Here is a 24314-nt window from a genome sequence, read left to right as displayed (position 1 = left end):
GCTTTTCTTTTCTTTATATAGCCGCCGCACACCAAGTCAAAGGCAGAGACGTCTGGAGCAATTTCATCTCACAAAAGCTATTTCCTTTAGAGTTTTAATCCAATGCTTCGGGTTCACGTGGACCACGGTCCGGCTTTCGGTTTCGTCCTCCTTCTAAGGCGTGGCCACGCTCTGAAGTGAAAAGTCTTCTGGAAATTTTTCCCCGCGATATCATTTTAATGCTAACCACCTACAATTCACACAAATGTCAAATATGAGTGAAATCCCCTTTCTTAGCACCATGAATAGCCAAAATTAGGACAAGATGACAATGCAAAACGTGCCAAATAACGGCTCTATCACTACAGTTGGAAACCATGATGAGGGAGTTCAAACGATTGCTTAAGAATGATATTGAACCATTGCATGACCGGATTGATCAGTTGGAGAACTCGAGACCTCCACCTATCTCAAGTAAGGGCAAAGAATCGACATATTCAAATGATGAAGAGGAAGCGTTTGAGGGAAGGTACCAAAATGATCAAAGGTTCCAACGTCGAGGAGATGACATCATTAAAGGTGTCAAACTCAAGATTCCCTCATTCCAAGGCAAGTCGGACCCGAGGCGTACTTGGAATGGGAACGAAAAATTGAATTAGTATAAGAATGCCACACCCATACGGAGGAGCAAAAGGTGAAACTAGTAGCTGTGGAATTCACTGACTACGCCTCCATTTGGTGGGACCAACTTAGACTAAGCCGAAGGAGAAATCGTGAGAGACCTGTGAAAACTTGGGAGGAAATGAGGAGTCTAATAAGAAAAAGGTTCGTTCCGAGCTACTATAGCCGAGATCTACACTGTCGACTACAAGCTCTCAACCAAGGGTCCATGTCAATTGAGGATTATTACAAAGAGATAAAAATGGCCATAATGAAGGCGGATTTGCGTGAAGATGGAGAGGCCACTATGGCTCGTTTTCTACATGGATTGAGATCCGAGATTGCTGAAGTAGTAGAACTCCAACACTACCTCGACATGAATGAAATGCTCGAAAAAGCGGTCACAGTTGAACGGCGCCTCAAGAGGAGGGGTAGTGCGCGACAAAGCACTACTTATCAAGCAGGAAATTGGCGTATTTCTCAACCAAAAAGGGAGAAGAAAGCTGCAGCTCCTCCTCACCCTCCAAGGCCGAATGGCCTCCCTTCCAAGGCAACGACCAAGCCAGACTTTAAGGCTAGTAATGGAACTCCCAAACCGCGTGGCCGAGACACCAAGTGTTTTAAGTGTCAAGGATTTGGTCACATCAACCGAGTTGATACCCGGTCTAGTTCTGAAAACATAGATTTTTCAATCATCTGTGTTGTTGCGTAAGTTTTGGTTCATCTTCGCTAGCGAACGAGTTTCTGATTTGTGAAATTAATTGACGTAATGAGTTGCTTAGTCTTGTTTAAATTAAAAGGCAAATTCCACTTTACTCCTAGTGGCTTAGACCCCGTTTGGATTGCATTTTTCGTCATTTTTCATGAAAAAATTACTGTAGCGATTTGATGTATGTGAGGAAAAAAGATAATAGAAAAATGTGATCACGGAAAACGACGCAATTTTCTGGTAGAAAATGGCAATCCAAACAGTGCCTTAGTTTTTTGACATAAATCCCTTAGAGTTTCAAAAACTATACATAACCCCTCATAATTTGAACTAAAGTATCAAAATAACGAAAATAATCATTCGTAACAAAACTTTTTAAAATGTCGAAATTACCTTTATAAATACATCACCTACTAACCCCATATAATTTTTATATTTTATCATATAATCCCCTTATGACTTAATACTTTATTATATAATCCCTTTATGATTTTCAAAATATACACATAACCCCCTTTAATTAAGGCTTTTGATGTAATGAGTATTATAATATGAATTTTTAGTGGAATGCCATAAAAGCCAAAAGAACTTTTCTTTTGGAAGATTGATGTTTATGCTTTGAGAACTAACTTGCTTGTTTTTTTTTTTTTTTAAAACACTTATTATCATCTGATACAAATGATACATATCAACTAACTTAAATTACCAAGCTAATGAGTGCTTGCACACTAACAAGTACGTGTATTGACTCGTATCGTAGGTGTAAACATAAAAAGATCGGCAAGAGGAGAGAGACCTGCCATCTCGATCACTAATGAACTTTTAATGGCAGGGAGAAGAGCATCAACCAAAGATGATGAACAGTAAATACAAATATGGATTAATGGCAGGGAGAAGAGCATCAACCAAAGATGATGAACAGTAAATACAAATATGGATGGGTGAAATGCCTAAACTTGTATTAGCAGTATTAATACTATAAGAAAATGAACTCGAATAGGTATCGATCATGATCAACGACTAAACATGTTTAGGAATTGATCCAAAACTAATGAGTGAGTTTCATTTAAACATATAATAATATCCCACATCATAAAATTTCTCATATCATCTGCCCTCGGGGGGAAAAAGGAAATAAGAGAAGCAATAAAGAAAAAGAGGTGTTTTTTTCTTTTTCTTTTTCTTTTTTGTTGGAGGGTAAAAGAAAAAGAGTGTTAGCAGTGTTTTGTCTGGAAACGAGACAGGCTTTGAGGGTCGGTTTCGAATCTTAGAGGAAAAAAAAAAAAATCGCTTTTAGCACTGCCTTAGCCCTCAGGTAAAGAACCAAAAGTCGGCGTCGCGATAAACCCCATAAATATAATAGTAATCCGAAAGGATCTCGAAAATAAACCTGGTACCTACCGTCCTCAAAAGAATTAGGGTTCTGGCAACTTACTCTAACATCGTCCAGAAATCAATTAATCGCTCATGGCGGCTGAGAATCCCAATTGCACGGTTTACGTCGGTAAGCTTCTTTTCTTCTGGTTCTGCGGATGCCTTTTCTGTTTTTCTTCTTTTTCCCTTAAGTCTTGACAGAATTCTATTTTAGCGTGTTGAGTAATGGTGGATTAAGTAATTCTGTTTCTTTTTGCCCTAGGTTAACATGAAAGGTTTTTTGGTTTTCTACTCCTTCCTGCTTATCCATAGGATTAGGGCTTTTTTGCCTTTCCTTTCCCCGACTTGAGATTTGTCGTGTCGTGGGCTTCTCATTTGACATTCTGATTAAGCTGATTTTGGGGCAAAAGTATGGTTGTTGATTTTCTTTTTTTCCTTTTTGGCTATTATGTCTCGTGTTAGAATTTTCTAGGGTTTCAGCCTTTCAATATAGCCATAAATTATAATGAGGATGTTGTATGGTGCTTAAAAATTTATCTATTGCGTTATGAGGTGTAAAATTTATTGTCGCCGAAAATCAGCCAGTGTTTGTTGTTAAGAATTAAAAGAATAGACATCATTGTATTTGGGTTCTGGTTAAATAGAACTCGTAAGTAATCGGACAATGGAAATGCACAGTGATTTAGGTTATCTTGACAGACCGCGTTTGTCATGGTAGGTTAATCAAAGTTGGATGTATCTAATGCCTTTTGGTTATGCCTGTTGCAGGCAATCTAGATGAGAGGGTAAGTGATAGGGTACTGTATGACATTCTGATTCAAGCTGGTCGGGTGGTGGACTTGTACATTCCTCGGGATAAAGAAACTGAGAAGCCGAAAGGTTTTGCATTTGCACAATATGAAACAGAAGAGGTAGCAGACTATGCTGTCAAGCTTTTTTCTGGCCTTGTAACCCTTTACAAAAGAACATTGAAATTTGCGGTATGTCCTTGTTCTTTGTGATTCATCTTGTAAGTTTTACTTTATACACTATATTACTCCATCTTTTTTTTTTTTCCCCCAAGTTTGGGTCTTATGTTTGACTCAATTTGCTGTATCATGTGGTAACTTTTTGCTACATTTGTACTGCTATTCGTGCTCTCTCTCTCTCTCTCTCTCTCTCGTTTTTGTTTTGTTTTGTTTTAACTCTTCAACATTGGCCTCCAAGTCAGCCTGCGACTGGTTTCTCTGTGGGACTCCATGAGACGGTTAAATTTGTTGCTCCTCCTGAGGAGGGGTTTGTGGAGCTTCCGCTTACATCTTCTCTTGAAGAGGCAACAACTGAATTAGCTTATGGACCCTTACACAACTGGTGTAGGCTGACATTTGTAAATTGTGTTGAGGAGGCATGATTTTTCCAGCTTGCATAGAAAGTATAGTAATATTTGGACATTGAAAACAGATTTCTGGGCAAGACAGGCCCTCAATGAACTTGCCTATGGTAAGTTCCTCTCACAAACCGAGGCCTCACCCTGTAGCGTATAACGAAATGGGCGTTTCTCCAAATTCCATGAGGTTATCGACATCATGCAGGTTTCAAGATCACCAAGTAAACTATTCACAAGGTGATGCATACTTTCAAGACATCATTGCGTTTAGAAACCCTTGCATTTAATATTTACAACTTCTTCTGTTTTTGTGTTTAACAAAATTTGCTTTCTTATTCAGTGCGTGTCACTCCTGCCGTGTCTGTAAACCAGCCAAATGGGTATAGATCCAATTATGACAACAATGATTATGAGCATTCTAATGGATATAGATCACATTATGACAGCAACAATTATGATTACAGTCGAAGAGTGTTTGGGGCAGCATTGGATAATATTAATCGCTCTAGGTTGGGCCGATATGATACACGTGATTCTACCAGTTATTATGCCTCGTATTGATTTATAAGTTAGGTGGATACCAACTATAACTTTTCAGGTATGAAGCAACGTTGCAGATGTGATAATTCGGGTAGCAAAGTAGAAGGTTGTATATGTATAGCTCATGTTTATGGTTTTAGCATTTGTGTGTATCTGCATCTATGGTGTTTGTGTTTTAGCTTTTGCACTTATGAAACCTGAATTTCTTGGAACTTTATGTTGTTGTAGCAACGAGGTCATTTCTATGTTTGTAATCTGAAATTAGAGATCCTAGTAGTGATAATCAGTTGTAATCATTCAATGGATGACTTATTCTCTTCTGTTTTATTCTTTTTTATTTCTGAACCATAATTTGCTGTTATCCTGTATGATAGCTTAACATATGTGGCATGGTTTTTTTTTTTTTTTTTTTTTTTTAAAGTCTGATTGTATTACTCTGGAGATATGCCCTTTAGATTTGGAAAAGATTTTTCCTCTCACTTAGTGATTCTCCTTGATGGAGCAACTTTTATGGAACAAGCACGCAGAAATTCCTTTTCAATTGTAAAGCTGGGGATGAGTGTCAGGTACCATATGGCGTACCTGATAATTCCATTCTCCCAAGAACTTGTGATCAGTTGCATTAACTGGAAATCCGAGGTACTATTTTTTGGCTGAATCACTCCTGAAATTAATTTATTACTTTCAAGTATGGGAAAAGAGCAGAGTTGAGCAGACAAGCATTATTCCTATCGTGTACAGTTAGATTGTTCAGTATGCATTTGTTCATGTGTGCAACATGTCGAGATCAGTTGGTTTATTAGGATTCTGCTTCTTGGTAACTGCTTTACGTTTTCATTCTGATTTGGTCTTGGGAATCTTTGATATCTATCTCGATGTTTGATTGTGTAGCTGCGAGCTGTATCATCATCATTTGTAAAGAGCCAATCGTGAATATTCTTAGCGTGTGGGGTGTTCTTTAATTTCTTGATTAGTTTCACTCTGGAAGCTCATAGCATAAGAAGCTTCATTGCTTTTGGTTGTTTTGGAGCTTGTACGATTACCAATCTGTTGCTTTTGGTTGTTTTGGAGCTTGTACGGTTTTTGGAACTTTTTTATTGTACTTTTTTTTATAGGCTCGCAGTCAAATCTTGGTTTGGCTTCGGTAGAGCAGGATTTGATTGTCTACTCCTTGCAAGAGGCTTGTATTTGTCATGAAAATAGTCGAGGTTTACTCTTGTACTGGGCATAGCGAATAACAACTGATAATTTAAAGCATAGAGTTGCAATATGTTTTCCCATTCCTTGCGCTTTTGCTCTTGCCCTAGCCCCTACCCCGTGCCCCTTCCTGCGACCTTCTTTTCATGTTGTGGAGTCAGACGAATGGAGGAGCAACTTTTGTGTCAAACAGACAGGAAAAAAAGGGGAGAAATGGCAGTAAGATGATGTCCATGGTTCTCGTTGCAGAGAAAATTACAGAAATAATTTGCTCGTGCTCTTAAAAATCATGTGTTTGCTAACGTTGCTCAGCAGTGGATTAGTGGTCTAATGCAATCGTAGCTAGTTGGTTCCACCAGGTTTTCTTAAATTCCCGGGGTCAGTGTTTTGATATTCCAGGGTCTGAATTCTGATGCAGGCAACAATGGTTAAAAAGAATAGGACGCGTGTTCTTTTTGTTTATGGTGTCCGTGTGCCCGCCAAGTTGTCAGGCTCGCTTGATTTGGTCAATTAGTCATCGTTGACGACTTTCACCCAGAATCCCACAGAAAAGAGAGTGTCAATACAATTTGAGACTCTGGATGTTACAATTTAAGATGGGATAATATGAAATTGGGAAAATATTGACGTGTGAGTATGGCGTAAAAACTGAGAACTCATGACTACGAAGAGAAAATTTTCGCACTTTCTAGTTAATGAACGCGAGTAATAATTGTCAACTGAAGAACTGGAGACTTTGATATCCTGTTGGACGTGGGAGAAGGAAACTTAACGTAAAACATATTCCTGTCTGTGGACTTGATCATCATCAGTGACTTCCGTAACCTTTTTATCAGCAGCTTCGACACTTTCATCTTCAATGGCACAGTCCCCTGTATACCTAAACCACAAATCTTCATTGAATGCGGTTTCACAGTTGACCTCTCGGCCACCAAATCACCAAATTCTTTCGTGGGAGCCTGCAGGCATGCTCTGGTGAGAAGTCATGTATCTGTTTATAATTAATCATTTTTACATATTCATTGTGCAATGGTTAACCATACATGAGTCAACCATGCGCGTGTATCAAGATTTATATATCATGATTCGGACCATGCAAAATCAATTTTTATGCCATGACAGGACCGATCACATATCGCTTGCACAAACTAAACAAACACTTGCTATTTTTTTTTTAAAAAAAAATTGTTCTAGTGGGAAGGTATGAGATTTAAGAAATGGAAATGATAAAGAAAGATCAGAATCTCTAATTATTCTAACCTCAATTCTATTTTAAAGAAATAGCTTCTTTTTTTTTTTTTTTTTTTTGGAGGGGGGCGCTCACAGGAAAAATGTTTTCATATGCTAACATAATACAATTAAGCACATGTTTACTATCTTTATTTCTAAGTGAGAACTAAACGGGTGGTTATTACTAATGCTCAATTCAAAAATAAAATAAAATAGTAAAAAAAATAAAGGGTGATGCCTAATATTCAGGTAGGGTAAAGTTTGATATTCGTCCGATGATTAATTCGATTAGACGACCGATAGGTAATCCGTCAGGATTTGATATTGATGAGGTGTATTCGATGGATAATCCAATAGAGTTTGGTAAGAGAACTCTAAAATCCTGAAACTCGATGTAAATACATGCACATATGGTAGCAATCTTTTTATGCACTGATATTTAGTGATCTTTTTACACTAATAATTTTGAATGTGTGTAATCATTTTTTTTTTTACACTAACACCTTTGGATGTATATCACAGGTGTATGATAGACATTTTCATGTAGATTACTCTCATGTAGGTTATATGACCCTACCAAAGTTTAAAATTCAATTTAATGTGTGGATTAAACATTATGTATGTACTAATTTTAGTTTGATAATAGTTAATTACCTTTTTCTCAATCATTCAAATTAGCAGGTAGAAGATAGCCAATAAATAATCCAAACTCGGGAGTGAGAGAGTTTGGTAATGAAAGTAAAAATCTGTCAAGTTACCCAATGTGATTGGTTAAAAAATTTAGATGTATGGGTTAGAGTTTGACGCGGAATTTTTAAGGACATGCGAACCCAGGCTTCAACTGAGCAATTCCGCACAAAAGCACAAATGATGCAATAGCAGTGTCTCTCAAGAAACAACAGAATATCTCTAAGCCTGATGATCTTTTTTACGCTTGATTGAGCTGATATGATAAAAGCAAGGCTGCATTCTGTAGCAGGTCATCTGAATAGAAGAGGTCAACAGGATGTCTTTCAGCTGAATTTAAAGATAACCCAGCTAGCCAAAAGAGGTGACATTGAAGAGGCCGTCAGAGTATTCAACGCAATAGCACATCCCAACGCTGTCACTTACAACTCGATGATCTCCGCCTATGCTAAGAATGGAAGAATCAGTGAGGCTTGTGCTCTATTCAATCGAATGCCATTTAAGAACTTGATTTCTTGGAACACAATGATGAGCGGTTACTTGTATAATGACTATTTTAAAGAAGCAGCTGACTTATTTGATAAAATGCGTCGAAGGGACTCTTTTACTTACAGTCTCATGATTACTTGTTATGCACGTAGCGGTTTCGTAGGAAAAGCAAGGCGAATATTTGATTCGATGCCCGATAAGAGTTGTGCAGCGTGTTGGAATGCACTGATTACGGGGTATGTCAATAATGGGATGCTCAGCGATGGTAGGAAATTGTTCAATGAAATGCCAGTGAGGAACTTGGTTTCGTGGAATACAATGCTTTCGGGATATACCCGTAGCGGGCAAATGTGTTTGGCTGCTAAGTTTTTCGAAGAGATGGAAGAAAAGGATTGGATTTCGTGGAATTTGGTATTAGAAGGGTACACGCAAGCTGGTGATCTGAATGCTGCTAGGGAGTTTTTTGAAAGGATTCCCAATCCAAGTGTCGTTTCTTGGGCCACAATGTTGAGTGGCTTAGCAAGGCATGGCCACCTTTCAGAGGCAGAGGGGTTCTTTAACAACATGACGGAGAGAAATGTTGTTGCTTGGAATGCGATGTTGGCTGCATGCATTCAGAATTGCAAGGTTGACAAGGCAGTAGAGTTATTTAATGAGATGCCAGAGAAGGATGCTATATCATGGACTACCATCATCAGTGGTCATGTCCGAATTGGTTAGCTTGAAGAAGCAAAGAAATTGTTCGATAGAATGCCTTATGAAAATGTAAGGTCACAAACAGCCATGATGCTTGGCTTTATTCAGAACAATAGGATCGATGACGCCCGTCAAATTTTTGATCGCATGAGGAAACGTGACACTGTCTGTTGGAACACGATGATTGTGGGATATGCTCAACATGGAAGAATGGATGAAGCTTTCGATCTATTTCAAAATATGGCCCCAAAGAAAATAGATACTTGGAACACCATGATTGCGGGCTATGCTCAAGTAGGAAAAATGGAGAGAGCACTTGAGATGTTTGAGCAAATTGGGGAAAAGAATATAGTTTCTTGGAATTCCGTAATTTCAGGTTATGCACAAAATGGGTTATACATGGATGCACTGAAGAATATTTTGCTCATGATTCGTGATGGAAAGAAGCCTGATCAATCTACTTTTGCTTCTGGCCTAAGGGTCTGTGCTAGTCTTGCAGCTGAGCAATTTGGGCGGCAACTTCATCACATTGTGGTGAAAAATGGTTATATGAAAGATATTGTTGTCAGTAATGCTCTAATTACGATGTATGCCAAGTGTGGAAGTATCTTGAGTGCCAGAGATGTATTCAGTGATGTTGATAACCTTGACGTGGTATCCTGGAATTCTTTGATAGCAGGCTATGCTCTAAATGGATATGGGATAGAGGCATGCAAACTTTTCCAAGAAATGGAAGGATATGCTGTCATTCCTGATCAAGTTACTTTTGTTGGGGTTCTTTCTGCATGTAATCATGCAGGCTTAGTTTCTGCAGGTCTAACCTTGTTCAATTGCATGATGCAGAAGTATGGCATTGAACCTTTGGCTGAACATTATACTTGCATGGTCGATGTGCTTGGCAGAGCAGGAAGGTTAGAGGAAGCCTTTGAGTTAATCAGGAAAATGAAGGTCCAAGCCACTGCAGGAATATGGGGTGCTCTTCTTGGGGCTTGTCGCTTGCATAAAAATGTGATGCTTGCTGATTTTGCTGCTAGGAAGCTTTTTGAAATTGAACCTCATAAAACATCAAGTCTAGTGCTTCTCTCAAATATTTATGCTCAGTCAGGGAGGTGGGATGAGGTCGATAGAGTTAGAAATTTCTTGAATCAGAATGGCATTGAAAAGGAGCCGGGATGCAGCTGGATTGAGGATCAACGCCAGATATTGGTTTTTCAATCTGATAATTATTCATGGCCAAAAACAGCAGAGATATATAGGGCATTACAGATTTTAACAACACAGATTATGGAGCTTTCCTGTTTAAATAGTATTGAGTGTGCTCTTCTTGATGTTGGATGATTTATTTCATCACATGCATCAAATAAAGTTTTAGCGGTACTTCAAAATGCCCTTCTGCAAATTCACTTATTCAGGTTCTTTTTGGTACTCATTGAGAATTATCTTGGCTTTGCATGCATGAAGATGATATTGGTACTTGCTTAGGTATTGTTCTAATAATCTTGCACTTACTATTTGGAAGATATTTGGCGCTAATATCCAATACTGGGGATGTTATATTGCATGAAACTCTTGAATGCTACTGCTTAAACTTCAACTGCAGAAAAAGCAGTAGGCTTCAGAAAATAGTTGACAGCCCCCACCTCCTTGCCACTTCCTCGTTTTCTTCTCCTGAAATCCTCTTTTCATGTAGTGAAGTATTTTCATAATTTATATTTGTTTCCCTTTATTTAAAAAAAAAATTGTTTCCCTTTTGCGTTCATTGTCTGTTAAAATTTCTTGCTGATTTTAATTGTGTAGATAGAACTGCCAGATGGATTTAATAATGGAGCAAAGCTTCTGGTGAATTTAGATCTGAATATGTTTCTCATCTTTGTGACTCTTATAGTATTTTTAAGTTCTTCATCTAGAGCACAAATAGATGTACATATTAAATGAGATGAAGCAGTTCAGAGATGCTTAGATTACTTTCAAAATTTAAAATTTAACTACGTGGTGACCCATTTCATGTCTCAGGAATGTAGATCCTACATGTGAGTAGAGTTGTATGGTACCATCTGAGGATGATCCTGTCATGAGCTAATTCAGAAGTTTGGTACACAGGAAATTTAACTTCTGTAAGGGCTGTAAATTCCACGTTTACTTGCACTTTTTCCATCTCCATATATGGTTTAACTGCTTTTAGTTTCGAAAACTCATACTATCATAAACCTATCTATGAAAATGATGCTAAAATAGAACAAGCTCCCAATAAGCCACGAATACAACAATAGGTTACCTGTTTACATCACATAATTTATATTCCATTTACATCTGAAGACAAATTAGGAAAGGAGCCTACATTTGATTTCTTATTTGTATTACATTTTCTTGAAACAGGACACATATTCAACACGAATTATTATTCTGATGGAGCTAGTCACAAACTCTAAATTGACGAGTGACTAAGGAGGCTATCAAAATCAACCTGCCGCTAGATCTCGACCCCATATGCACGAACAGACAAATATAAGACACGTGAATCAAAAGATAAGAGTGTGCAGAACATGGTGAATGTCAGATTAAATGTAAGACATGTGAAGCCCTGTTTCTCAGGGCTTGGTAATTCATTTTGTATTATAATAGCATTATTGTTTGAAACTTTCCTTTTGGGAAATTATGCAGGAGAAGTTCCTGTTTAGAGAGCCGCTTAATACAAGAATATTGTAATCTTTCAGGTACCAAAAACTCTTTGATTAGTAGTTACGCCTTTGGGTCACTTCCTATTGACTTAACAATTCAGCGTAATTATGAAATATGAACTCTTTTGTTCAGTCTTGACACAAATGTCAACTTCTAAATGTGTATGTCTGGATAGTAATTCAACTACCTGATGTAAATGAATGCATTTATTAAGAATGACTTGTGGTAGTTCTATGTATGATAGTTATCTTAGTTAAAAGCTGCTCCACTTTGAAGTTGATTACCTTCTGTAGTATTACTAATACTATCGACTTCTTCTGCGTGTCTAGAATTTTTTTTAATGCAAATTTATTGATAGATGTTTACATAAGGAAGTAACATATCATTCTGATGAAATGGGAGGGAAGACTAGCGTGAGAAGGTTGTTCTTTGACCTTCTTAACACTCTACTATTAACTGTGTATACGTAGTATTTGATCTTCGCAACGTTATAGTTTTGCCATAGTTTTCATTTTAGTACAAGAAACTCGATGATTCTACTATGTCAACAACAAAAATTTGTGTGCACACTTTCTTATTGCAGTTCGGTGAATTAATGTTGGCAATAGGTCAAATTTTGTTGTTTGAGTTTTTCAATGACTACCTGAGACTCGGCAGAAATTTGATGACCTGAGTATGGTGTTTATGATCAACTGGTATTGCAGTTCAATATGTATATCTCTTTTGGCTCTTGGCTTTGATCATCTCTCCCCAGATCATGCAAATTAGTGCCAGTAATTGAGTTGCAATTAGTTTTTCTTATCTTTTCCTGAATGCTTCTCAACTTCCACTGGGAACATCATTGCCAACTTGCCAATTTCCATTCTGCATTCAGTTAGAGAGCAGATCACATGATGCTATACTGTGCCAGGAGGCTTTGGATTGCTAACTGAAGTTCGTCAGATATGATCCATAGTGGTGTGCAAGATGATGCAAACTATCAAATTTAACTAGACATCCATGTGAAGAGATGGAGACATAACGTACAAAAGAGATCAAAAGAAAAACAAGCTAGATTTATGTATGTTTCTAATTGTGAGCAATGAGAATAATGTCATCGTCAATATAGTTTTGTAGTTAGGCATCCTTCAAGAATGTGGATGTTTGAATGTTGGCAGTGAGAAGCTATTCTAGTCTGGCCTACTACATTAACAATTTCATATTTCTTAAAAATCTGAGTTTTACATGTATATAAAATTTAAAACATTATATTTTTGAAATTTCTTTTGCTTCATTGATTAGGATGATTTGAAGCAAATTATAATGATCAAGAGATATATGAATCTTCATTATCATTGGACTCCTCTATTGGCACTGGCTAACCAAAATTACTGAAACTGTTTTAATCAAGTACACAAATGTGTTTGTACTTCATAAAGAACGAAAAGTGTTGATAACAGCATAACAGATAAATAAAATGTTCTGCTTGTAGTTCTCTGAGCATGATATATTGTTGTTATTTCTGGGTACTGAAAATTTGTGTATCTTACCCATCAATGCAAAGTTTGCTACTTAGCTTATTTCTTGCTTGGTTGAAAGTTTTCATTTCTCCTGAATGAACTGTCTCACTTCCTTGACAAATAGTGCAGACTCAGGCAGCTCTGGAAAGTTATAGAAACCATGAATACCATTAGGATATTCAACCAACCAAACTTCCTTTCCACACCTCCTCAACCCCTCACAATACCTTTTCTGCCAATCCTGCAGTGGATCAAACCCTGCAACAAATACCAGCGAGCTTGGAAAATCCTCCGGCACTGTGTCTGCTTCTTTAAAATTTGGTCCATCTCTGAAAACATTGGCTGCTTTATGGTTTCTATCAGCACCTTCGGGCAAGAAATTCCTCCACATCCTGTCTGTGCTCTCGATATTGAGGAAAGGCACTCTTGTGAGCCTCAGTTCTGATGCAGTGCGCTCTTCTCCACCAAAAAGTGGTTGCATGGCTAGCAGCCCAACAATCTTTATTTTCTTAAACAGGTGAGAGTCTTTGCAGGCCCTGTGTGTTACATGGTGGGCTATGTTTCCTCCAGCACTGTCTCCGGCTATGAAGCATTTGCTCAGGTCAGTTTTGGAGGGCAAAACAGCATAATTTTGTGCTTCTATATACTTGAGGGTGTCAAAACCATCATCATAGGCACAAGGGAATCGGTGTTCTGGGGCAAGGCGATAGTTAACAGATACAATGGTTGCGGGAATCTGAGCTGCTAGGTTTTGTTATTAATTCCTGCCGGACATCAGATGCCAACCTAAATTACTAAAGGTTGAATCATTGGAATGGAAATAATAAAGGAAGCAAAGAACTCTAATTGTTTTTGTTGCATCTGGATGGACAGTGCGGCTGCAAATAATTGAAAAGAATCCAACTCTTGTTGTTTACTTATTGGAAGTTGGAACTCTAGTAGTAATTCCAACTTGAAAAATGACATTGCACGTCTCGTTATAATTTTGACATTGCATGTCCGTACGGCCGTCGTTTGTTTCCTTTCCTCTGCTTTTGCGTGATACTTTGATTGTGTACAGATTCCTTGTTTATACAGCGACACGAGTTCAAGCAATGGCTCACATTTTTAAATTTGTTGTTCCATCCTTTCAGGTGGTTTTACCCGGAAAAACACAACCAAAAGAAAGAAAGAAAGAAAAGAAAAACAAAGATTATGATCAGGCAGAAGCTGAAACATATTAATTTATGGAGTACTCAGAAAGCACTTCTGTAGCAATATCTTAGAGAGAGAAGTGCCGATCGAAATAAAGAAACTGATGTCACAACAACTGAATTGGCTCTTATTCATCACATAAAGGGAATATATATCTTATGAACTGATTGAGTTCCAGCTCTTCCATCAATAATGATTGATGCGTCTGTAGGGTACTTTGACGCACTCCGTAATCAAGAATTTGCGGGCTTGCAGACATGGTTTTTGCAGTCAAATGCACAGGCTTCTTCCTTGGCTTCGTCTGCAAATTAAGATTGAAAAGCAATATTGCATTGCAGCATCCATTAATTACACATATATGTATATGTTACAACTTGCGGAGGTGATCAGAGTTTGAACGGGGAATTAATTAATCAAAGATCCCTACGTACCATCGTGGAATTTGGAGCATTTCTCGAACATGCATCCAAGGTTGCAATAATGGTGGCCAGCGGGTGGGGGTGCTGGTGCTGGCTGCTGCTGCTTGTGGCCGCCGGCAGCAAAGGATGCAGAAAGAGAACCACAGTGCTTTTCGCAATACTTGAAGCACCTCAAAGGACTGATCCCACTGTGTTTGCAACCCTCCAAGCAACCTTCTAAGCAGCCTCCCTTTTCTATATGTGCTTCGGCTCCGGTCATCATCATCAAGCAGCCCCATAATAACAAAGCCATCATCATCACCATCACAGTTACTGCATGTTTTCCGGTTCCCTCCATGATTTTCTTTTTCTCGGTCTTGGTACGTAATCCTGGAGTAGTGTATGATTTCTGACCAATGTTGGAATTGGCATGGCACATATATATATACACATATACAGCTAGAGCAAATTTGTGTGTAGGTGAATTTTTGCTGTTCAACTTAACATCTTTCACGCTAGACGGGTTCCAAGTCTTTCACAAATTTTGCATTCATTACTTACTCATCTCTATCGAATGATTTGACCTGTCTTGCACTTGCATCTGGGGGTGCGTTCGAGTCGAGTCGAGCTCGAGCAGCGCAGGTAAAATAACTAAGCTCGAGATCGAGCTCGTCGAGTTTTTAGAATTCGAGCTTGAGCTCAAACTCGATATCAATTTACGTTACTCGAGCTCGAACTCGAGTTCGAGTGTAATTAAATCTAATCAATTCAAATCAAGTTCAATTGAGCCTATTCGAGTTCAATCGAGCCTAATCAAGATCACGTAATAAAAATTAATATTTTACATATAATTTTAAATAAAGGATATTATTGACATTTCACAAGAATACAAATTAAAATATATATATTATAAAAAGCTCGATTAGGCTTGTCGAACTTTCGAGTGCAAAATATTGAACATCGAGCTCAACTCGCTGCTTCTATCTGCTTCACATCATGCATCGTTTAGTCGTCAATGAATCAAAGATTATGACTAAATAATCTTAATTAGGTAACTACTACCAACTAATAATGCTGTATTTTTTACAAATTATCTTTGGGTTTCGTCTGTACTTTTTAGTCTATCTTGAAAAACAAAACAAAAATGATTTGGCTCTCTCTTTCTCTTTTTTTTTCCTAAATAACTGTTCATACAAAACACACCTTATTAATGTATCGAGCATTCAAGAATAACAGATGTACAATAGAATTACAGGCCCAGGCCAGCAGTAAACAAAAGAAGGATAGGGGCCTACTTTTATAATTGGGCTACGGCCCGTTCCACCTTCCTAAAGGCTAAAACAGTAATACCAGTAGTAGTACTACAAACGAATCGGGTCAAGTCGGTTCATAGTAGGTCCAAGTCTCTTTCTGTTTCCAGAACCAACTAGGGTTTTTGTTGTTGTTGTTCTTCTTCTTTTTTCCTTTGTTATTCTATCATTCGCCATTAGGGATATCCGATTAAACCACAGTTTTGTCGTTCACCAAATCACAATCATAATTTAGTAAGTTTTGCCGTATACCTTTTCTGGCGATTAGATTTTGTAAAGATAAAAAAAAAAAAAAAAAAACTCAATCGGGGAAAGATGAGGCCGATACTGATGAAAGGCCATGAGAGGCCGCTGACATTTTTGAAGTACAACAGAGACGGCGATCTTCTATTCTCGTGCGCCAAGGATCATACTCCAACCGTCTGGTTCGCCGACAATGGCGAACGCCTCGGCACTTATCGTGGCCACAACGGCGCCGTCTGGTGTTGCGATGTCTCCAGTAAGCCCCCCACCCCTCCCGACCAGCTCCCACCGCCGCATTGTGTTATCAATTCGTGTTCTTTCTAGTTTAATTATGAATTTTGTTTAGGTTTATAGTGTTATTGAAATCATTTAACCTTTTTTTTGTTTCACTTTTACTTATAATTCAATTCTCAGCTGAATATCGGTGTGCTGATGCTGGTGTTGTTTTTGTTTTCCCATGAAACATATAGGTAGAGAATTTTAAAGTCCCTTGTCTCCCCTGGTCGAAATATGCGTAAAAGGAATTTTTCCAATCTTGTTATTTCTAATGCAGCTAACTGATATGTTGAAACAAATACACGTTGTATGAATTTTCAACAATTTAAATTTTTTTTTCAAGTAAATCAGTCTGGCCGTTCCATCTCCGTATCCTGATATAACACAGTGGTGCTGCTGCTACACTTTATATTTTCTCGCTCGCGAATGCAGGTAGCTACTTCGCATTAAGAGAATTTTTTGAAAGATGTGGTTTGCAATGTTCGGGGGAGATTAAAACTTACATTAACATGTTAAGATATACAGTTTTGTGTCGAGGGTTAGTGTAAATATGGGTCTTTAATTTAGGGTAATGGTTATACTGATGTGGTATTTTTGGTTTAGGGGATTCGTCTTTGCTGTTAACTGGAAGTGCGGATCAGACAGCAAAACTTTGGAATGTTAAAACAGGGACTCAGCTGTACACTTTCAACTTCGACTCGCCAACTAGGTCTGTTGATTTTGGAGTTGGTGATAAACTTGCTGTCATAACAACTGACCCCTTTATGGGATTGCCTTCTGCAATTCAAGTCAAACGAATTGCCAGAGATCCTGCTGACCGTGAGTTGATGTGTTCTTTTGTTGCTACTTGCAAATGATGATCTTATACTTGGTACTTTTTTTATTCGGAATCTTATCTGGGTCCTGTACTTATATTCTGGTTTGAACATGTCTGTTCTGTTTTTCAATCTGAAGGGATGACTTAATCACCATTTCTATGATGCTATGTGTACCAGAAAGAAAAAAGCAGGAAAACAATTTAATTGTTCACACATTGACTAATTTTGGACTTTAAAGAATTGTATCGTTCTTTAATCTGGATTCCGTGTTATCTCCAATTTCCTTCTTCCATCACATTATTTATTTTGCTTGTAGATGTGTTGATTTACTGGATTGTAATGGGTTTTATGTTACTCGGACTCTTCACTTTGTCCCGCCATACCTGTGTCAGACTCTTCATTTGCTCTATATTATCCATGTCCACAGGACTCCTCTACCTGGATCCGAGAAACATAGAATGGTTTTATGCTTCATCATTATGATGTGAAGCATCAGTTTGTACATCCATGGACCCACATGCACTGACAAATTTCCCCTGAGTTTTCTTGCTGTTTTTTGTGCTCATAAAGCCAGCTGCAGCTTTTTGATGGTTTCTCTTTATTATGTTTTCCTTGTAGTAATCATGTAAAATGCCCTCACCCTCCCCCACCCAAAAAAAAAATCCCTTAATTGCTCTAATTTCTTGACTAACTAGTTGTTTGCCAAAAGTTCTGACATCATTCATTTCGCAGAGTCCGGTGAATCTATTCTTGTACTCAAAGGCCCTCAGGGAAGAATTAACAGGGCTGTTTGGGGACCTTTGAACAAGACTATCATAAGTGGTGGTGAAGATTCTGTAAAACGTATCTGGGATTCTGAGGTTACACTTTCTTGTTTGACTTTTCTAGCTTTTAGTCACTCTGTCACAAAGATCTTTTGTGTGCATCATTGGGTTTACCGTAGCATATTTGTTTTACACTATTTTGCTGCTTCATGTCTCTGTTTTTTTAATTAGATTCTTGTACATCATTTAGGCATGGATGGAAGTTAGTCTTCTCTTACTTTTTTTTTTTGGTCCTTAAATTTTTTTAATATCAGACTGGGAAATTACTCAAAGAGTCTGACAAGGAGGCTGGTCACAAAAAAGGCATAACATCACTTTCAAAATCCAAAATCCAATGATGCGACGCATTTCATCAGTGGTTCTCTTGATAAGTCAGCTAAAGTATACTTCTTTGTCATCTTTGGTTTCTTTTTTCTTTTCTCTTTCTTTTGGATGATCCCCTTCTCTTCCTTTTCCCTCTACCATCTGTAGTTTATTATTTCCTTTTTGTCTTATTTGTTTGTTTTTAATCTTTTTCGTTAGCTGTGGGATATGAGATCATTGACACTTCTGAAGACCTATACAACTGAACGTCCTGTGAATGCAGTTGCAATGTCTCCGCTTCTTGATCATGTATGTACTGGTGGAACATCTGTAATTGCTTTTTACACTCATCTGTAATTGTTTTTTACATTTATTGATGCACTAAGTAAGTTTGCTTCTTGGTTGTTCTGTGGATAGAGTATTTGTAGGTAAGATGGATCAAATAGCATTTATTGATTAACAAAATGTGCAGAAGGTCTTTATGTATATCAGCTTACTTTTGTACTTATGTGTTCTTTATTGAGTTGGTGCATCTTTTAAATGGTTTCTTGTCAACTTTTCTTGAAATTTTTGGTTGGAAATTCAGTAGCACAATTTATTAGCCATTCCTTGTGTACTTTCTGATGTTAGATCATCAGTATTGCAATTCATCCATCAGGTGTTTATTTTTAGTTTCCTTATGCTGCCAATGTGACTGATTTATGGTAATTTTTTATTATAATGATAGTAAGTAGTGTCTTGATTCTTGCATTGGAATTTGATGATGTTTGGTCATATATTTCATAGCTGATGAAATCTTTTTTTTTTTTTTTTTGTCAAACATAGCTGATGAAATCTTTAATTGGTGGGTTTTTTAGATATAATATAATAAGTCTGGGTGTCAGTGAATTCATTTCGGTTTTGTTTTTCCTTTCTATAACTTCTATATAATTTTGTGATGAGCAGACAAATTTTTTAATTTGAAGAACAGTATACATCCCTTGGTATCTTTGGGGTTAATCACCTCTAGCCAATTCGTTGAGGGAATGACGCTTTAGCTGTGGTCAATGTGGTTAGAGGCCAAAAATGAGATTGAATGAATTTTACAGAAATTCCAAACTGCTTAACTGTTTAGATGTGTTCCATTGAGGAACCATATCATAACATGTGCCTGCTCTGTTGGATTGGATGGGAAAAACTTAAAATTTCTGTAATGTCTAGTAGAAAATAGAGATTCTGGCATGATTATCTTCCTATTAGTTGGTCGAACTGATTTTATGATTGTCATTAATTTAATTTCTCATATTTGTGCTTTCCTGCTGTGTTGATTGCAGGTGGTACTTGGAGGTGGTCAGGATGCATCAGCTGTTACTACCACTGACCATCGTGCTGGAAAGTTCGAGGCAAAATTCTATGACAAGGTAGATAATTTTCTTGGAATGAGAGAGATGATATGCAGCTTTTAGGTCCCTCATAATAGTTGAATCTTTTATCTTGTGTTTAATTTGTATCCCTCATGGCGTGCTTGGTCAGGTTCTTCAAGAAGAGATTGGAGGGGTTAAAGGTCACTTTGGGCCAATCAACGCCTTGGCATTCAATCCTGACGGAAAAAGGTAATATCTTGCTTTGTACAATCATTTATGTTACAATTGGAATTGATTGGTGCTTGCTAAATTCTGGTATTTGGATTTCTAAAGAAAAGTAGGCATGTGCCAGAGCTTGTGAAGCGTCAAATTTTTCAGTTTTTGGTTCTACAACTTGGATATACACTGTTGCATTTCTTTCTGTTCATGCTATGAAATGTTTCAGTGCTACAGTTTTTGGGTATTCAGCCTGGCTGCTTGTTCGATTACTTTGGTAAAAGCTTTGGATTACTACAGACTAATAATGCAGATCGGTGTTTATTCATTCTTCTGCAGTTTCGCAAGTGGAGGTGAAGATGGGTACGTGAGACTGCATCACTTTGATCCGGACTACTTCAACATCAAGATCTAGACTAGAATCGTCAAATTAAGGGATCTCCTTTCTCCAACAGCCCTTGTAGTCTAATGGTGGCCCAACAATTTTGCTTGTGGATCTTACTTAAAACGCTCTAGTCTATGGAAGCCCTGTATTCGTGATTAATCTTATTTTACAACTTGAGGAAACTGTGCCTAAAAAGAAAAAGGAGAAGCTATAGAGAACTGTTTTGCGGTTTCGGAGAACTCTTTTTTTTTGTAGGTTATGTTATTTCTATCCTCTGTTTGTAAGAAAGAGTTGCTTGTCAGAGAAGGATTGGTATTAAGTGGAGCGGGCATCACATTGTGAAATGCCAATAGATTTATAGTAAAAATTAACTAAGGAAAATAGGACAAATTGATTAATTTCCCAAATAATGTAAATAAAGTCTCAGTTTTCGTTGTATAATAGTACCCTACAAACCGAATATAATAAAGTCACTGTTCAACCTCTGGATTTTATTTTGGTCAATCGAGCAGCAAATGTACATCGAATCAATATGAACGTAGCAGAGATTTACAGTCATTGACCTTCCGGCCGGCTTAGTGGCAAGAGATCTTTGAAGTGTGTACTACTGGAACTTTTCAAGCTACCACAAGATTTTATCGAAATTTGGAGAGAAGAAGCAACCTAAAGCCAGTGAAGCTGCTGCAAGATTTAAATTTTATCGAAATTCTGAAACTAAAATCAATTACAGTGCGTAGCGTAAATCCAAACACACTTACATGGTTTTAGGTTTTGGTTTCATAGATTAGCTGAAAGAAGCGTTTGCGTAAGGTAGGACTCGGAAATCATTTGGTTAAAGCATTTGATATTCATATTCCACCACCTAATTTGCTAGTGGCAGCACTAGCATGATGATGCCCTGTTTATGGACAAGCAAGCTAGCCTAGCACCGGGGAATACATATCTACAATTTTCCTTTTTTGCGCTAATTCAAATCAAATTTGGACTAACGGGTTGATTATAGGAGTAATTAATTAGCATGACTACTCCATCTCACATGTTGAAGCTCCCAGCAAAGAATGCTAACGGTCCAACTAAAGCTGCATTAATATAGGTTGCAGGCTCCGAGTGACTGTAATCCGTCCGATCATCTGGGAAGAAATCATTCTGATTTGGGCCCCCCACGACGGCTCCAGTTAAGATGTTAGGATTCGGATTGGCGGTGTAGTAGAATGGTTGGAATCCGCCTTCACAGCCGAAGGACTGAGGATGAATTGCTTCCGAGGGCAAGGAGGAGCCTCTGTGGTGAATTCTTCTCGGATAGTCTGAGCCGTATCCCACCATGTACGACATTTTCAAAGGGTTTTCGCCTAAGATATAGTCCACCTGTCGCTTTGAGAGGCTCCTCAAGGTATTTGAGGTGACCAAAAGGTTTCCACAGTTGAAGGTGTGCTTTGTGGCTGCCATGTATTTGGAATATGTGGTGAGCAAGAAGGTTATGGATGTCACGTATTGCAGGTTACTCTGGCTTAGCTTGAACATCAGCCCTCCTGCAGTTCGTTCACAAACAAGATTCATGCCATCATGCGATTTGCAGAACGAAAAGCCTGTTTAAACTTTTTGTGCCATGATCAACATTACCTGGCGTATATTGTGTGCTTGAATACGGAGAATTTGGTAAAATTCTGCACACAAAGTCTTCAGCTTGTTGCCTATAAGGCTCAAATGCCATGTCTCTGTTCAGCAAGCTTCTCTGCGATGGACAATTGATTGTTATACCTTCCATTTTAATGCATGTCCAACGAGAATTTGGATATATATTAGCTGTTTCATTTTATGTTTCGATGTGATGTTGCAAGTTTTTACCCTTGACAGTAGAACGCGAGCACCGGCGTATTTGTTGTCCCAGCTAAAAATGTCCGTTCCATCATTGGCTCCCAGACTTCTGATGAAATTGAAGTAGTAAACGTTGTTGGTTGCTCTGAAGAGCCAGGCTGCCCCCCACAATAACTCATCCTGTGAACAGAGGAAAAATCAGATTTAAAAATGAATGATTCATTCTGTACATCATTCACTTCTGAAGGTTAGCATTCTTTGGGTGAAGAATGAAAAGAACGTAGTACCTTATAACCGGAATACGAGCAGTAAAATGGACAAACGGCAGAGCCGAGGGAGTCACTGTAAGAACCTCTGTATTGAATTGCAAACTGCATGACTTTCTGAGCAGTTCTCAGCAGCAGTCTAGAGTATGCCGGATCAACTGTTCGGAAGACCAAGGAAGCAGCAGCCAATGCAGCAGCAGTTTCTCCTGCCACGTCGGAGCCCGGATTGCTTGGTGAAACAGAGTACACGCTCCTGACAGTGTCCATGTCCTCAGGCCTCTCCCAGCACCTGTGGTCAGAGTTGGGGTCGCCAACACCAACGTAGAGCTTGCCAGGAGTAGCCAAGGCGCACTTGAGAAGATAGTCGGTGGCCCAACGGATCGCAGCTCTTGCACTCTGTAGCTCAGGTCCCATTTTCTTGCCATACTCAAGCGTGCTCCAAGAGAGCATGGTGGTCGTGAATGCCATTGGGAAGTTGAATTTGACGTTGTCTCCAGCATCGTAATATCCCCCGGTTAAGTCCACCTGCATGCATATCCAAGCAGGAGCAGCTCCTTTTAGACAAAATCTGTTTCCTCCTAACATGGAGGGAGGAATTTTGTATGAAAAGCACTTGGGGATTTCACGCTTGTCATCAGTAAGGACTAAGGAGACAATATCTTTTTTTCAGAAATGCAAAAATGAAAGAGCAAGTGATTTCGTGTTTGCAGATAATTGCAGACAAGATTATGGCAGAAGCAATCATGGTGTCGAAGGCATACTTTTCAATAAGTGAAAGTGGTGAGTTGTTATAAATTGTCAAGGACTGAGAATGGACTTTGCATGTACGCATCTGACAACATGCTAGCTAGTAGCTAGGCCTGCAAGACATGAAGTTATTTTGATTTTTGCAAGACATGAAGTGATGCTTCAAAAACAATACAGTATAACAGTACGAGGTTGGACGAAGCAAAAAAAATCGTGTATAGACAAGTTTGTCAATTATCAGTTTTTCGCCCCGCTCTTCTGCATGGATTTTCATCATTTCAAATCATTTGCAAAGTGTAGACTGCTAACTTGAAACTCTCTAACTATTGAACTGTGTACAACTGCAGACATGAAAAGCCATCATCATGTTGGACCGAAAGCTGTAATGTTTCATTCATGTTTTCCCTCCCGTACAGCTAGTGATGGCCTTGAAAATAGCAGATAGGAAATAAAGCCAAAGAAGAGATAGAAATATATATATAGTTAAGTTAATTGGATGTACGTACACGGGCAAAAGAACCATCGGAGAGGCCTGAAGCGGACCTCCAATCAATTTGTTGGGTGCGGGGGAGCCTCCCTGACCTTTGGCCTTGAAAGAACAATAAGGACTTTGCCAAGGCATCTCTGTAGTTGGGCGTCGACCCCCCTGCCACTTTAACAACTTGCCATGAGTTCAATGTGGAAGATAATAAGATTACAAGGCAGAGGAAAGGCAGGGCCATTGCTTCTTTGCTTGCGCTTGGGGGAGGGGGAGAGGGGAGGGGGAGAGGGGAGGTTTGGTTTATTTTTCAAGCGTGCAATGGCCGCTTGTATTGTAATGTAATCTTGGTCAATGCATGTTAGTTTAGAAGGAATTCAGGAGGACCCTTTATATAGAGGGCTTGGAAATCCAATCCAATCACCCCTCACGTAAATTTAGGCTTTACATTCATTCAATCCTTCATTTTTGTTATATATATATATATACCTGTCAAATACCGGTTTTCATTATGGTTGAACCGGATTCTTTTGCCAAAAATCAAAATTGAACAGTTGTAGTAAAACTCGATCATGGAGTCGGCTAGGAATTGA

General features: G+C 38.4%; 4 protein-coding genes and 2 pseudogenes across 5 annotated transcripts; 3 read left to right on the top strand and 3 right to left on the bottom strand.

Moving 5' to 3' along the window:
- The first annotated feature begins 2498 nt into the window (after positions 1 to 2498).
- LOC113715157 (uncharacterized) lies at positions 2499 to 5908 on the top strand. 2 transcript variants are annotated; one of them, XM_072069275.1, is made up of 4 exons: positions 2499 to 2852; positions 3491 to 3702; positions 4163 to 4325; positions 5520 to 5908. In XM_072069275.1, exons 1-4 carry the CDS (start codon positions 2816 to 2818, stop codon positions 5588 to 5590), a joined length of 483 nt encoding a protein of 160 aa, XP_071925376.1. In that variant the 5' UTR covers positions 2499 to 2815; the 3' UTR covers positions 5591 to 5908. The 2 variants fall into 2 exon arrangements, with proteins under 2 accessions (XP_071925376.1, XP_027095180.2); XM_027239379.2 differs by lacking the exon at positions 5520 to 5908 and adding an exon at positions 4429 to 4948 and having other exon boundaries at positions 2519 to 2852.
- A 1556-nt stretch (positions 5909 to 7464) lies between these two features.
- Positions 7465 to 12865, top strand: LOC113713748 (uncharacterized; annotated as a pseudogene).
- Positions 12866 to 13187: 322 nt separating this feature from the next.
- On the bottom strand, positions 13188 to 13856 carry LOC140016183 (probable carboxylesterase 18; the record flags this gene model as incomplete). The annotated part of the gene is made up of 1 exon (XM_072069622.1): positions 13188 to 13856. A coding segment is annotated over one exon (669 nt), but the record flags the coding sequence as incomplete, so codon positions are not given.
- Positions 13857 to 14405: 549 nt separating this feature from the next.
- LOC140016235 (protein TAP1-like) lies at positions 14406 to 15121 on the bottom strand. Its single transcript, XM_072069712.1, has 2 exons — positions 14731 to 15121; positions 14406 to 14600 (listed from the first exon to the last, which is right to left on the bottom strand). Exons 1-2 carry the CDS (start codon positions 15053 to 15055, stop codon positions 14533 to 14535), a joined length of 393 nt encoding a protein of 130 aa, XP_071925813.1. The 5' UTR covers positions 15056 to 15121; the 3' UTR covers positions 14406 to 14532.
- Positions 15122 to 16076: 955 nt separating this feature from the next.
- Positions 16077 to 20646, top strand: LOC113714288 (eukaryotic translation initiation factor 3 subunit I-like; annotated as a pseudogene).
- A 596-nt stretch (positions 20647 to 21242) lies between these two features.
- LOC140016046 (endoglucanase 3-like) lies at positions 21243 to 24176 on the bottom strand. Its single transcript, XM_072068942.1, has 5 exons — positions 23750 to 24176; positions 22518 to 23021; positions 22261 to 22410; positions 22036 to 22147; positions 21243 to 21944 (listed from the first exon to the last, which is right to left on the bottom strand). Exons 1-5 carry the CDS (start codon positions 23963 to 23965, stop codon positions 21448 to 21450), a joined length of 1479 nt encoding a protein of 492 aa, XP_071925043.1. The 5' UTR covers positions 23966 to 24176; the 3' UTR covers positions 21243 to 21447.
- Between the last annotated feature and the right edge of the window lie 138 nt (positions 24177 to 24314).

Source organism: Coffea arabica, chromosome 10c (assembly GCF_036785885.1).
Source record: "Coffea arabica cultivar ET-39 chromosome 10c, Coffea Arabica ET-39 HiFi, whole genome shotgun sequence".
NCBI lineage: Eukaryota > Viridiplantae > Streptophyta > Magnoliopsida > Gentianales > Rubiaceae > Coffea > Coffea arabica.
The sequence above is the reverse complement of the archived record's forward strand: the minus strand, read 5'-3'. Positions and strand labels throughout refer to the sequence as shown.